Consider the following 13,654-nt stretch of genomic DNA (forward strand, 5'->3'; position numbering starts at 1 on the left):
AATACAGTGCAGCTACTTCCCAGCCGATAAATTATAATCATTGAAGTTTGCCATAATGATTTAAGGATTGCATGATAACTTTGAGAACTAAGAGTAATTAATGTCCGAAACATGCTAACTCTAGATCATAATTGAACTTTTTAAGATTGAATCCTGCAATGTCTTGCAAAACCAAAGTGGCTATCTGAATTTTCCTAGCAAGTTCAAATGAATATGCAAACACACAAAAAGGAAGAGACTTTGATATCACAATGTAAAACTTCAATATCAGAAGACGAACTTCATCAATGAAATCACACAACACTTGCAATTTCCATATTCAGCTCCAGAACCCAAAAGGGTGGTCGTATATTGAAAGCCCATAAACATGCATGCATTAGCTTTAAGCTATAGAATGAACAATGTAACAGAGAAATTTAACTCATACGAATCAACTCCCCGATGCCTTCTCCTCCTTCTTCTTCCTCAGGACATAAACATCAGACTCCTCGTAGGCAAATTCGGGATGCAAATCCTGATGTGGGATCTTCTCAATTTGAAAAATCCTATCACACATTTCCCAGAACAGCTCATCCGCTTCAGGGGACCTCAATTGGTATCCTAACAGAACGATGCCGTTGTTCCCGATCAGCGTGTCCATGGTCGAAATAAGCGGCCCAACAGTTTCCTCAATGTAAACAACATCAGTAGCAATAACAATATCAAATGGGGGATTAAGGGCGGCAATTTGGGCGGGATTGTTCCAGTAAAGAACAGAGTGTTTTAGGGCTTTCTTAAGGACGGGCTTGTTGCGTTTGATGTTATGTTTGAGGGCCGGCATCACCGGAGATATATCGGTGAGAAGTAAATCTGTGAGGCCAAGGAGGTAGAGGCCCATGCCGGCGGCGCCGCAGCCGCATCCGATTTCGATGGCCCGTTTGCCTCGGAAATCAAGGAGAGAGGAGTAAGGGTTTTCGGTGGGGGTGATTGAGGACCATCGATCAACGAATTTGACGAGGACAAGAGAACAAGGCCAGACGGAAGTGCCGACGTGCATTGAACCATTATCCTGCTGGAGGGAAAGGGCGGTGCCGCCCACCGAAAGGTCTATAACCGGAGAATCTGTGAACTTCATGTCGGAATCGGAACTACCACAACACAGTCACGTAAAACCTTCTCTCTCTCCGGTGTTTTTTCTGAATGTTATGGTTTGGGCTTTTATTCCAATGGGCTTTTATTCCAATGGGCTTCGTTTCTTCGTAATTTGGATTTGGTCGGATGGGCCTTAATACAAGAGATTAGGAGATTAGGAGCGTAGACAGGTTGAATAGGTTGGATTGGTGGACATTTTCAATCCATATTTTGTTTATTAGGATATAACGAGTATAACAAAACTATTTCTGATAGACTTGTATCATTTGTATGATCTATCACTCTATCATTGATACTATTTTTTAAAATGATAGAAATAATTAGAAATGTAGCAATTAGATTCAAAATAATTAAGTATATAACAACATTTTTTAAAAAATTGCAAATATAGCAAATCTGCTAAAGTCTATCAATTGTAAAAATCTATCACTGATAGTAGTAGTGGATCTAGAAATTTTATATAGGGGGCACTGAGCACTATATAATTAACACACTAAAAAATGTTTAAAAAATATCTTGACGTTTCACTCATACTTCAATAACATTCATTGCATTTTTAGCAATAAAGAAAAACTAGCAATTTTCACATGATTTTTGTTACACAAATATGTGAATTTAAAATTGCATAAAAAAAAAGTAATTTTTTTTCATGGAATATCGTTAAGAGAGTGGTTTTAGATCACCAACTTGTTTTTTTCTAAATATTTGTTAGATAACAAATTACGGCTAGAAAATAAGTCACGGTTTTATGTTAGTTAGGTTCTTTCCTCTTTTTAAAAAATTATCTTTCTTCTAGATAATCGTTGGAATTTAGAAAAAAATTTGATATTTGAAAAAAGAAAATTAGAATTGGACTCTTAACATGATGATTATAATGTGAGACACAACCAATGCACCATAACCAAAATTTAGTTGAAATAAAGCATTATTTAGTATATATCTTAATTCGACAGTTCAAAATTAATATTAAAATACAAAAATCAATAATGTGAGGGGGGCATGTGCCCCCTTGGCTTCTTAATAAATCTGCTCTTGATTGATAGACCATAAGAGTCTATCAGCAGTAGAAGTCTATTACTGATAAATTTTGTTATATTTGCAGTTTTCTTAAAATGTTGTTATATACTTACTATTTCTAAAATTGACACCAATTAAAGTTAGTGAAATTGCATCGGATAGCATTTAGAGAATATGATATAGCAATTATAGTACATTGTTTTAGAATTTTGCAAATATGACAAAATTTTCACTTTTTCATCTTAAATTTGTTGTTATTCATAAATTTTCCTTCAATAACTTATTTATCTTCCTCTTTTTAATGCTCTACTCATTATTTATTTATTCTCTCACTTTTTAAGACTCTAATTATTTGTTTATTCTTATACTAGAAAAATTATTTATTTTTTCTATCTTAATCTTAATTTTAAAATATCAATAGTACAATAATTGCAATATAAAATATAATATAATGATTGTTGATCGAAGTAATTTAACATCATTTGTGATTTTTTTTTTTTTACTTTCTTTGATGTGAATTTTGAGTTGAATCTAATTCCAAATGATTTTGTTTTATTTTTTTTACATTAATTTTTTGGTTTTACTTTGTCTCAGTTTCGTATAGATATACTTATATTATATGTACTAGTTGGCTAATATACTTACTACGTGATTTTCGTTTTTTCAAATTTTATGCAGTTCATTAGAGTATTATTAAGTATATAAATAATGTAACTCAGTGTATCATTATCAAGTATATCAACAATATATTGTTAAAGCATATCAGTAAAGTGAATCATTATCAAATATATAAATCAAGTTTACAAGTGTATATCAATAGTATATCAAGTGTGTATAAGTAAGACTTCAAGCATATCAAGTGTATTTAATCAATCCATTATATAAGTGAAGAATACTAAAGCAGTGTATCAAGTGTATTAAACATATATTAGTAATGTTTCAAGTGTGTATCAAAAGGTATTGAGTGTATCAAAGAGTATCAGGTGCATCAAGTGTATCAATCAAATATATTTGGTGTATCAAGAAGTATCAGGTGTATAAATGAGTGTATTAGGTGTATCAGACATGTATAAGGTGTATCAAATGTATATTAGTAACGAGGACATTTGTGACATTTTACTTCAAGTGATGATGCATTAAGGTCTATATTTTCTTTCAATCCTTCCCACAATTTTTCCTTCAATGCATCATTCCATATATCTCTTATTCATGTATTTTTAGCTTCGGTAATGGTTCTAATTCTTCAGCATTACATTGATCCTTTTCTCATCTAATATTCCCTAATTCTTCTATAGTTGTACCTAAATATTAAGGAGCAATAATCAATTTTCTTAGTATAATGTTTAAATTTAGTAAAGTGCATCATAAACTTATAGTTATGTTTTAAATTATTCACGTTTACAAGTTGCATTTACGATAATTTGCATTGACTTTAAATTGGTGTCAATCATATCCAATTTTCTTTGATTTTTTCGGCTCCACTCGCTTCATATTTTGCTTATCCAACTATTGAATTTTATTAGTCAATAAATTAATACATTTTACTAGTTATACATTTACTAACTACTTTAATCATACAATTTAGAATCAAGATAATTTTCATACATTCACAATGTATAGTTTTGGATGTTGCTTGTTTGGACAATCTTTCATATATCTCCTTCTTATTAATTGAAATTATGACATTGTCAATTATATTGTATGAATCTTCGACATGCTATTACATGTCATGAACATATCATATATCATTGATTGCTTTATTTAAACAAGATTATGTTGTATTTTATTACCTCGTGCCTTGTGTGCCAACCTCCTTCCATCTTTGATTCTTCTTGTTGCTTAGGTTGTTCGGTTTGCTGGTTGATTAGATTAGGAGCTGTTGTCTAGTGTTTTGTATTTCCATCTCCTCAATTCCCTTCATTTTCATCCTCTTTGTCACGTCCTGCACCAAATCACTCTATGCAATGAAGTGGAAACGTGATTGCCTAGACATTCGACATGTGCTTCTTTGTGAAGCAACACACGCAACATGCCTAGTAAGCATAAATAACGACAATCATAAAATTCTAATGTGGAACGTGGACTTAGATGAAATGCAAAAACTTGATCGATATTTCAAATAATAAGGTACATTAATTACTTTGTACAATATTCCTTATAAAACTGCTAAACACAACTTAAAACAATACTTAGACTCTCTTCGCCTAGCTAACTATATGCTCGAGTTGACAGTGGTCACTACCAAAATGATGCGTTCTAAAAAAGGTACAGTAGGCGATCAAGGTGCTTGTGACTTCGATGTTTGTATATATTGAGTGTGTATGCGCATGCAAGATAATCATGGATGTGGCATTATGAGCTCTGATTGGGTGACTATGTGGTGACTAAACAGAAGCATGCGTTAAAAAATGCATTCCTATCAGTGCGTGTGTGGTACTAAATCGTGGAATATGATCATTATCGTGTAAGTTTTTCTCTCATTCGTCCAAGTGTAAGTGAAGAGAGGTTTCCTGATAAGTCTAGGGTCAAACATAGGAAGTTTAAGATCCTAATTTATCTTATCATGGTACTAAAACTATATATGCAATATAATCTATATAATGTGATGTATGAACAATATGTTATTCTATTCTAATCAGCTATGCTATGGTGCTTCTAACGGTGCAAGATGACATGGCGAGGAAGGAACAATTTAACTACTTGAATGCAATAAATTGTATTTGAAAGTTCAAAGTGATATAAAGCATACTTCAACTCTAAATTAAGGTGAGATGCTTCTTAATATTCTACCATACTTGCTCACCTTTCAGAATTCAAATACACAAAGTTGACTTATGATTTATATCTAATCATGTTATAGGTATTCTAAATTGTTTTTTCTTGATTAAGGCGGACAACCTCTCCGTGCTTTCGCCACACACATTGTCATTTCTGCAATGTATGTAAAGGATGAACTTAGCAATAAAAATACATTGTTGCAATCTTCTTGCCAAACACTTAGTTAAATGTGTGTTCTCATTTGTCAGATGATTACGGTCAAGGTCATTGTTCTTCTTTCGAATAGACAATGCTCTTTGATATTCACACTTAACCCAACAAAACTTAATGTACAAACATCATGACCCTCTAAACTTCTAAATATGTTTTATCAACTCAAGCTAATTAAACATAACAAAGGAAAGAAGACATAAGAATACAGGTGAATGAAATATAAAATGCAATGTATTGAATAACATAACTTTAGAACTTCTGGCCATCAAATACATAATACGATATAGTACGATATAAAAAGAAAATAAAAGGAAGAAGAACGAACTATGCCTTAGAGTATGATTTCTCATCCTCCTTAGTTTTGATTTTTTTGCCTATTAGTGAGGGGGAAATGGAGGGGAAGAACTCTCTCTCTCTTTTTATTACATGCTCTTACCTAGAAACTTAGGGAAAAAGACGATGTACGATATTTGAACTTGTTCTCCAGCCAGAAATTATGCACACCTTTTTTTGAAGTGAGACGCTCTATTTATAGGCGAGAGTTGATATTAACAGGAGGCCAAACACCATTTTAATATTCTAAAAAGTTGCAACGGCACTTCACAAATTGTCCTCTTGTACTTTTTCAACTTTCGCGCCAACCAATTTTGTCTCCTAGTGCATCCAAGTGCCCGGTTGGACGCTTCTTCTCGCCTAGATGTTGGATCGCCAAACTTCACTGCTTTTGCCTAAAAATCCTTCGATATGATCACTAAAACGTGGTAAAACATGGATAAGGTGATTTGTCAATTTTTCATGGCACCTTTCATTTGTCCTTATGTCATGCAATTTGCCAAACTTCACTTCTTTTGAAAAGTACCTGGAGCATTGTACAAACCAAATGACATATTCTCCTAAAAGCATACACGTATTATAGATGCATATGAAGGTAGTTTTCTCTTGGTCTTGAGCGATTGGTATTTGATAAAAACCCGAGAAGCCATTGAGTAAAAAAAAGAAAAAAAAAACTTCCTAGCTCATCGTTCTACCATTTGGTCTAAAAAATGAATAGAGAAGTGATTTTTTTCGTTACCTCGTTGAGCTTGTAGTAGTCGATGCACATGTGCTATCGGGAAGGAGATAGATAATACCAGATTCATTGATCTTTAAAATTTTCAATAGCACAACTCCTCTCGTTGTCAAATTCATTCATTGATCTTTAAAATTTGGAATAACACAACTCCTCTCATCGTCAAATTCAATCTTCGTTCTGGTTGGGCAATGGCTGTGCTCCTCCATTTATAGAGTGATACAGATAAATAAAACATTTTCTCTTGCTTAAAGTTTGATCATTCAATCTAAAAACTCTGAAATAACTAAACTAAGAAAAACAGCACTTAATGTGACCTCCTAAATCCCAACTTTAGTCCACATTTTTTCTTGTTGTTTTAAATAAATTATAAATAATTATAGCATAATTCGAAGGATTAAAACCAAAACTTGTTCCCTTTTCTAGGACAACAATTATGAAAAACCAAAACTCCAATTTCAAGGGAGTGAGTGTATATATTTGTCAAAAGCCAATTACTATGAACTATGAAGTAAGTAATTTTGACATTTTTGTAAAAATTTCTAGTCTTTGCAGCCTTTACCAAAAAATTTCAATTATCATGGCCACGCCACATACAAAAGTTATAAGGTATCAAAAGTCTAAAAAGTTACTACTTCTGTTTATCTTTTTAAAAATGTTGTCTTTGTAATTACTTTTGAGAAAATCCAATTTTAACTCAGATCTTGATGTATTTTTATCCATTTAAACTTACTTTAATTTTTAATTTCACAACATTATATCTTCAGTATAATTGTTTGTGTATATATATATATATAAAAGTCAAACGAATCATAGAACATACATTTGATATAAAGATTTGATAGGAATATCCAAACAAAAATGTGTTATATTGCTGTTTTCTTTGAGGCAATTTGATGGGAGTCATTGCCTGAAAACAAGCATTAATGCTTGTTTTCTAATAGTATATAGTATACTTCTTTACAAAAGACAGGTCTACTTAAGATGTAGACGAAAATTCAAAATTACTTATTTAAAATTAAAGATGGTTATTTGATGTTAACATCTTAGCTGATTACAAAACAAAAAACCTATTTTATGAATTCCAAAGGTTCACTGGTCATTATCACCTAAAATAAAACCCAAAAGGACATCAGTCAAAAGAGATTTACTACAAGTCTTTCCACAAGGCTTACCTGATTTTTCTTGGGAAAATAACTATTCACAAAATTTTCAAATCCTTCTCCAAACCAATGATTAACCAACCCTTAAAATATCACACACACATATATAATATGATCTATGTTTAATGATAATATAATGTATAACTTTTTTTTTTGTAATTAAAGAATTTATTTATTAACCTAAATGGGAATTATATGAGATTTACAAAACTATTTTTGTATGGGAATTGTAATAAATTTAAAAGTAAAAAAAACTAAATCATTACTAACTAAAGTTTAATGATTAAATAGTGGGTTAGAAGGAAAAAAATGTTTTTATAACCCTAAAAAACTTTAAATGTTTTCTTTCTTTGTATGTCAATCATGTTTGTAATTAATTAGTTAATTAGTAAGGGTAAAATAAGGAGAAGAAAATTGAAATATATATTTAAAAGATAGTAACGATTTTGTTTTTGTTTTTTGGTTGAAAGTAAAGAAGAAAGGGAAGTTGAAGTTTGCATAATTGAAGGCTTGCATAAAAGTTGGCTCTAAAATCAATACACAAGTAAACGGCAAGAAAATCAAAAGAGTTGCTTTATTTTTTTTTTAAATGTCAAACTATGCTATCATTATACAATGACCCTTTCATGCCTTTATTGAACATCAAAGCTATCCTAAAAATTTCCAATCCCGAAAGCATTCAATTTTTATCTAAATGATGTCTTGGAAAATGCTAAAGCTTACCATGGATTTGATATACCAAATTGAAACATTCATCTCTCTTTTCATACTAACTTTTACTTTTTTTTTTCCTTTTTCTTTTCTTTCTTTTTTTTTTTTTGAAAAAAGATATGGACTTCTTTTTTTCTTTCAATTTCCACTCTATGTTAAAAGAGTTTTGAAATCCGAAGCTAAAAGAACAATTTTCAAGACCTAGGCTACCTCTACTTTTATTCAAAATTCTTCAATTTGGTTATAGTATATACTCCTGGAAAGATTCTTTAACAAAAGAAGATTAGTGAATAATAATGTTGTTGAAGATTATATGAAATCATTAAAAGTAAAGAAGACAAATCATGGGGGAAGATGTATACTGATAACATATATATATAGTTGTTTGATTGAAAAGTAATTAAGCATTATATCAGATTTGAATAAACAAATGAGCTATAAATATTTGTTTGAATCGAATGCCGCCTTTTAGCATATTTTGTTTTTTTTAGAGAAAATATTTTAATAAAGTGGCTGCACAATGTTTTACTCGTTGCACAATGAGTGGTATTGAATCTATTATCTAGTTTTAGGCATGGAGTTTTACTGTGAAGATAATAATTGGGTTTAAGGACTTTTTAGGGCTATTCTGTTTAGATTCGTATGTAAACCCTTTAATCATTACTTACTTTAACCTTAATCATTTGTATTATCTATCTACTGTGTTTCTCTTCAAAATAACAGTCTTGCTTGTGATTGTTGTTTACATATATATGTTATTACTTAACGACCTATATCTATGCACAATTTCTAGCTTCTTGTCTTACTTTTTGTTGGAGAATTGTTTTTGTTATAACACTGTAAAATATTGTTAATTGTGGATTTAATAAATGAATATGCCTGTTGATAATCATTTGATATAAATTCGAAATATTTCTATTAGTTCTGTCACGTATCAAATGGTACAAAACTGTTAGTCATGTTGTTGCAACATGTGTATCGTTCAATAATTTAGGGTTTTTTTCTTTTACTTTTTTGGTTTAGGTCCCGTTTGACATGACAACAACCAAGACAGATATTAAAAATGGCAATAATGGAGTCCTAAAAAGGGAACACTCAAAAACTTTGGCCCACCCTCCCTCTTTTATCAAACACACAAAAACCCATCATTTTACAAGGGACAAGCTTTCCCTGATACTCAAGTGAATATGCAGATTTCCCTCTTCATTTCTTTAAAAATGATATAACCCATCTTTTAGCTCCCTTTAAAAACAACACCACACACACACACTATTGACCAAATAACTCAACTTTGCTCATCATCATCTTCTTCTAATTCAAAGTTCAAAAATAGATACTTGAATCTCATAATTTTCTCACTTTATTTGTCAACGTTTGTTTGCTCTAATTGCGTCAAAGAAAGGAGAGAGAAAAAAAAAAGAAAAGAAAAGGAAAGGAAAATAACATATTTATAATTATATATCTTATAATATATAAAAAGACATGAAAATTTGGCATCTAAATCCATCCGTTGATTGATGTTGAGGCGTGACATATAGTTTTGGCACCAACTCCAAGAAAATCCCTTGTCTCCCCAGTTCCTGTTCCCGTTGTTCCATTTCCATTTCCACACTCAAATTCACTCTGACTACGACGCCGTTTTGCAGTGTACATCTCACTCCCATTATTCTCAACTACAACAATTGGATTATTATTTGTATTACAAAACTCACTCCCATTATTAAACAAAAAACCTTGTTGTTGAATTTGTAGTAGTGATAATGATGGGGCTGCAGATCTTGTAACAGTGTTAGAAGAAGCAGATGAAGTTGCCCCAATTTCAGCAGCTTTTTGCAACAAAGCTGTTGCTGACATATTTCCCATCTGGGTTTCATTTACTTGCTGAAATTCATGGCTGTATAGTGAACAAACCCTTCCTCCATTATTCACCATTAACCCTTGATTTTCATTATAATAATAATTCCCCATTTGTACTTGATTTCCCCAAACTGAATCTTCACCGTACATTCCCCCTCCTGAATTATTCATCATCATTCCTCCAATCATTTGAACACTATTACTGCTCATTTTCATTGTAACCGGCTTCATTGATGAACCGAAATGTTGAGTCATGAATATCCCTGCTGTTTCATCATGATCTCTCCATCCTCCCATTAAATTATAGTTCAAATTGCTTATTGTTGTTCCTGCTTTTACTCTTGCTGTTTCTTCTGCTAACGCATCACAAAATGCCCTGTGAGTTATGAAGCTATCTCTCCTGTTTCAGAAAACAAATACCAATATTCATCAAACAAAACTAATTAATAATTACATCTTACTAATTAATTAACTTTATATATCGAGATGTATATACCTTGAAAATAGTGTTCCACAATCACATTTGTATTCTCTAGTACCACAAGTTTTGGAGTGTGCTTTCCAATCAGATTGTACAGCATATCTCTTTGAACATTTCTCACACTTCCATTTCTTCTCTCCATGCTTTCTACAAAAGTGCTTTTTTATCCCTGTAAGATCTCCCAAAGCTCTTGATGGATGATGATGCACACAGCTTTTCTCAGGACATACATACACTCTTTTCTTTGCTTCTTTGTTACTTCTTTGCTTTAGCTTCCATGGAAGGTTATGCCCTCGCCTGTGTAACTGCAAGTTCTGGTCTCTCTGAAACCCCTTTCCGCATATTTCGCATATGAATCTGTTCGTGGCCAACAATGTCTTCGGTGATAACGCTATCACTTCTGCTTCTGGATCTTTAAATAGCACAATTAAATTGAGTTTGAAATTAGGATAGTCTAATTGAATAATTTGTTTGAAAAAAAAATTATATGTACCTGGAGTTCCCGGAAGGTTTCTCTTCTTCTTGAGAAGAGAAGGGTTGGATCCAGTGAGGGGGATTTGGAGAAAACAATTGGAGAATTCGTCGTCGGCCATTTTCTCAATCATTCGAAGCTACAGTTTAGTTTTTGAAGAAGTAAGGTTTAATGTTATTTTGGAGAGAAAAGAAAAGGTTTGGAGGAAGCTATGGAGAGAGAGAGGAAATGTGGAAGATGACACATAGGATGATGTTGGGAGAAAGTAAGTCTCTCTGCCTTTTTTCATATGGAATGATTATCCCATAATTTGCTTGTCTCTTATTTTTCTTATTTGTCAAATCCAACTCCGTTCACCAATCATATATATATAGAGATATAAAAATACAAAAATACAAAAATACAAAAATTTCCTTGCAAGTTTTACAACCCACAGTTCAGTCACAGTCACAGTCACACCTTGAAGAGTCATAATCTTTACCAAGTTTGCAACAAGATCTAGGAGAGAACTTTTTTAACTTTTCCCTTGCTAGAAAAGCATAATAACAGTATTAATACATATATATATTGAGATTTTACTAAGTTTTTGGACAATCCACCAAAGTCACACAATAAAAGCTGAGATGTTTAGTCTCTTGTTAGAGTTTATGTGATTAAAATAATCTATTTGCAGGTTACGTTATATTTAAGATACAAATATAAATTTTTAGTTTGGTTTATAATGATTTGGGTTAGTATTCACTATTTTAGTTAACGTTTAACTAACAAAAGTAAACACTTTTGACAAAGAGTGAAATAAAGTGTAAGATATATTGTATACTTAAACTAGACCATATATAATACAATTATAGAGATTGTCCTAACAAAAAGGATGGATAAGAAATATAACAAATGACTTGTTATAATATCTCATTTCACTATATCCATGTTAGTGTACGTCTCAACCACCCTCAATTTTGTTTGAAGAAATTAAAAACGAAAGTTACTATACACTTCAAAAACTTATTTAGGACTCGAGTAAAATGTGATCTCCTAATAATTATTGAAGACATGTTAAAATAAAGAAGTTAGAGGTTTGATTCCATAATAAAATTTAGGAACATGTTGCGACTATGCCATCTAACAAAATAATAGTAGAGTCAAATAGTTTTACTATGTTAGTATAGAATATAGGTAATATGATACTTCAATAAAAAGACGAATTAGAGAGCTCCATTAGTGTATAATTATATGAGCTCCATTAGTGTACAATTATATTATAAACCTCAAAATGGAAGAATATGAATTCCTGAATAAACATAGTGGTGGACGGTGGTGCTTTTTATAAATTAGTTTATTTGATGAAAAGAGGGTAGAAATAAATAAATGAATATCCCATGTTATTGATTGTCAATCCTTTTCAAAGCCCATTTTATAATTTGGCTCCCCTTTATTATGGTAAAAACATAATAATCATCAATAATAATAGTTGGCCATGTTTGATTATATTTGGGGTAGGTTATCAATATCCTCTTGTAGTCCTAATCAAATGTGGGACCTGCACTTCAATCTTTAATCAACAAACGAATCTAATTGCATTGGCCTATTCAATCTATTTCCCTTTTCAATTTACCTGGAAGATAGGCTGTTATTACCCTCCCAGTATTGTTTTTGTTACTGTCGAACAATAATGAATTCGTCACCGTTATTATTATCGTTACAAAAGTACTATTACCAATTGCCTTAGACGGTAACAAAATGATGATACATTATAAAGTACATAGCCTCAAAATCGTTATCTAATTACACTTGCAAAATACCAAAGTAGATGTGATAAAAGAAACCGTTCATTTGCTTTTACGATTGAGACTCGTGACAATATGATTTATTAATAGAATTTCACTACGATTACATTTACACCAATGTTTAAATACCTTTTCTATGTATAAGTTTGTATTAGATACTATATTAAATTTATATCTTTGCCTACAAGCTTAATCTTTTGGGTTGAATGGATGATTTAAGATGGTATTAGGGGAAGAAAATCATTTATTCAACCTGTTGAATGAAATATCCTTCCCAAATAATTTACACTTCTACTTTGCCTTGTACTTGTTCAATACTTGAAGCATTCAAAGTGAGGAGAGTGTTATGTGTATTATATTAAATTTATTGATTTTCACCTACTCAAGATTTTGGATGGAAGAGGTGATCTAAGAGTGGGTCAGTAGGTGTGAATAAGTATATTTCCAAAGAAAAAAAAAAAGTGTTTGAAGGAAAGCATTATTTGGGGGAGAAAAGAGAGAATGGAAAAAAGAAGATATTGGATTGCTGTATAACACGTGCCCATCTGTCAAACCCTAAGCTAAAATCCAAAGATCAAAGAGACAATAAAAGGAATAAAATCCATCCCATAAATAAAAGGTATGATCATGTTTTTGTGCATATAATTCGACTATTCCACATCCATCCAGATCTACATCCCCATTTTCTTATATTTTCTCTTATTTTCTTCCAAACTCTACAATATAATTTGTTTCCTCTTCTACCCCCATTATCAAAATATAAATACTCCTCAAAATCTCCACACATTCTACCATTATTTTCCCACTCATAAGTAAACCTTTCACAAATACACACATTTAACTACCTAACATTATGTTTGGTAATTACCTTCTTTTTTTTTTTTGTTGATATATGAAAAGATAAACATATGCTTTATAATAACTTTTTAATTCCTTCTTCACTAGAATCTTGAATTAAGATGTAAAATTTTTATATGA

The 13,654-nt window shown here is 31.4% G+C and overlaps 2 protein-coding genes across 2 annotated transcripts; both read right to left on the reverse strand.

Annotated features, from left to right (window-relative positions):
- Window positions 1-119: 119 nt before the first annotated feature.
- On the reverse strand, window positions 120-1,173 carry LOC101207086 (protein N-lysine methyltransferase METTL21A). Its single transcript, XM_004138553.3, has one exon. It carries the CDS (start codon window positions 1,112-1,114, stop codon window positions 431-433), a length of 684 nt encoding a protein of 227 aa, XP_004138601.1. The 5' UTR covers window positions 1,115-1,173; the 3' UTR covers window positions 120-430.
- Window positions 1,174-9,416: 8,243 nt separating this feature from the next.
- On the reverse strand, window positions 9,417-11,238 carry LOC101211656 (zinc finger protein MAGPIE). The gene is made up of 3 exons (XM_004138740.3): window positions 10,914-11,238; window positions 10,436-10,832; window positions 9,417-10,339 (listed from the first exon to the last, which is right to left on the reverse strand). The coding sequence occupies exons 1-3, from the start codon at window positions 11,023-11,025 to the stop codon at window positions 9,580-9,582; spliced, it is 1,269 nt and encodes a 422-aa protein (XP_004138788.1). The 5' UTR covers window positions 11,026-11,238; the 3' UTR covers window positions 9,417-9,579.
- Between the last annotated feature and the right edge of the window lie 2,416 nt (window positions 11,239-13,654).

The sequence above is a fragment of the Cucumis sativus genome, chromosome 2 (assembly GCF_000004075.3).
Source record: "Cucumis sativus cultivar 9930 chromosome 2, Cucumber_9930_V3, whole genome shotgun sequence".
Lineage (NCBI taxonomy): Eukaryota > Viridiplantae > Streptophyta > Magnoliopsida > Cucurbitales > Cucurbitaceae > Cucumis > Cucumis sativus.

Excerpts from the sequence above, each read along its gene's own strand:
- LOC101211656 (XM_004138740.3), bottom strand. The coding sequence starts at position 11,025 with ATGATTGAGAAAATGGCCGACGACGAATTCTCCAATTGTTTTCTCCAA. Across the intron at positions 10,833-10,913 it reads AAACCTTCCGGGAACTCCAG|ATCCAGAAGCAGAAGTGATA; the intron begins GTACATATAATT and ends TGCTATTTAAAG. Across the intron at positions 10,340-10,435 it reads TGTGGAACACTATTTTCAAG|GAGAGATAGCTTCATAACTC; the intron begins GTATATACATCT and ends TTTCTGAAACAG.
- LOC101207086 (XM_004138553.3), bottom strand. The coding sequence starts at position 1,114 with ATGAAGTTCACAGATTCTCCGGTTATAGACCTTTCGGTGGGCGGCACC.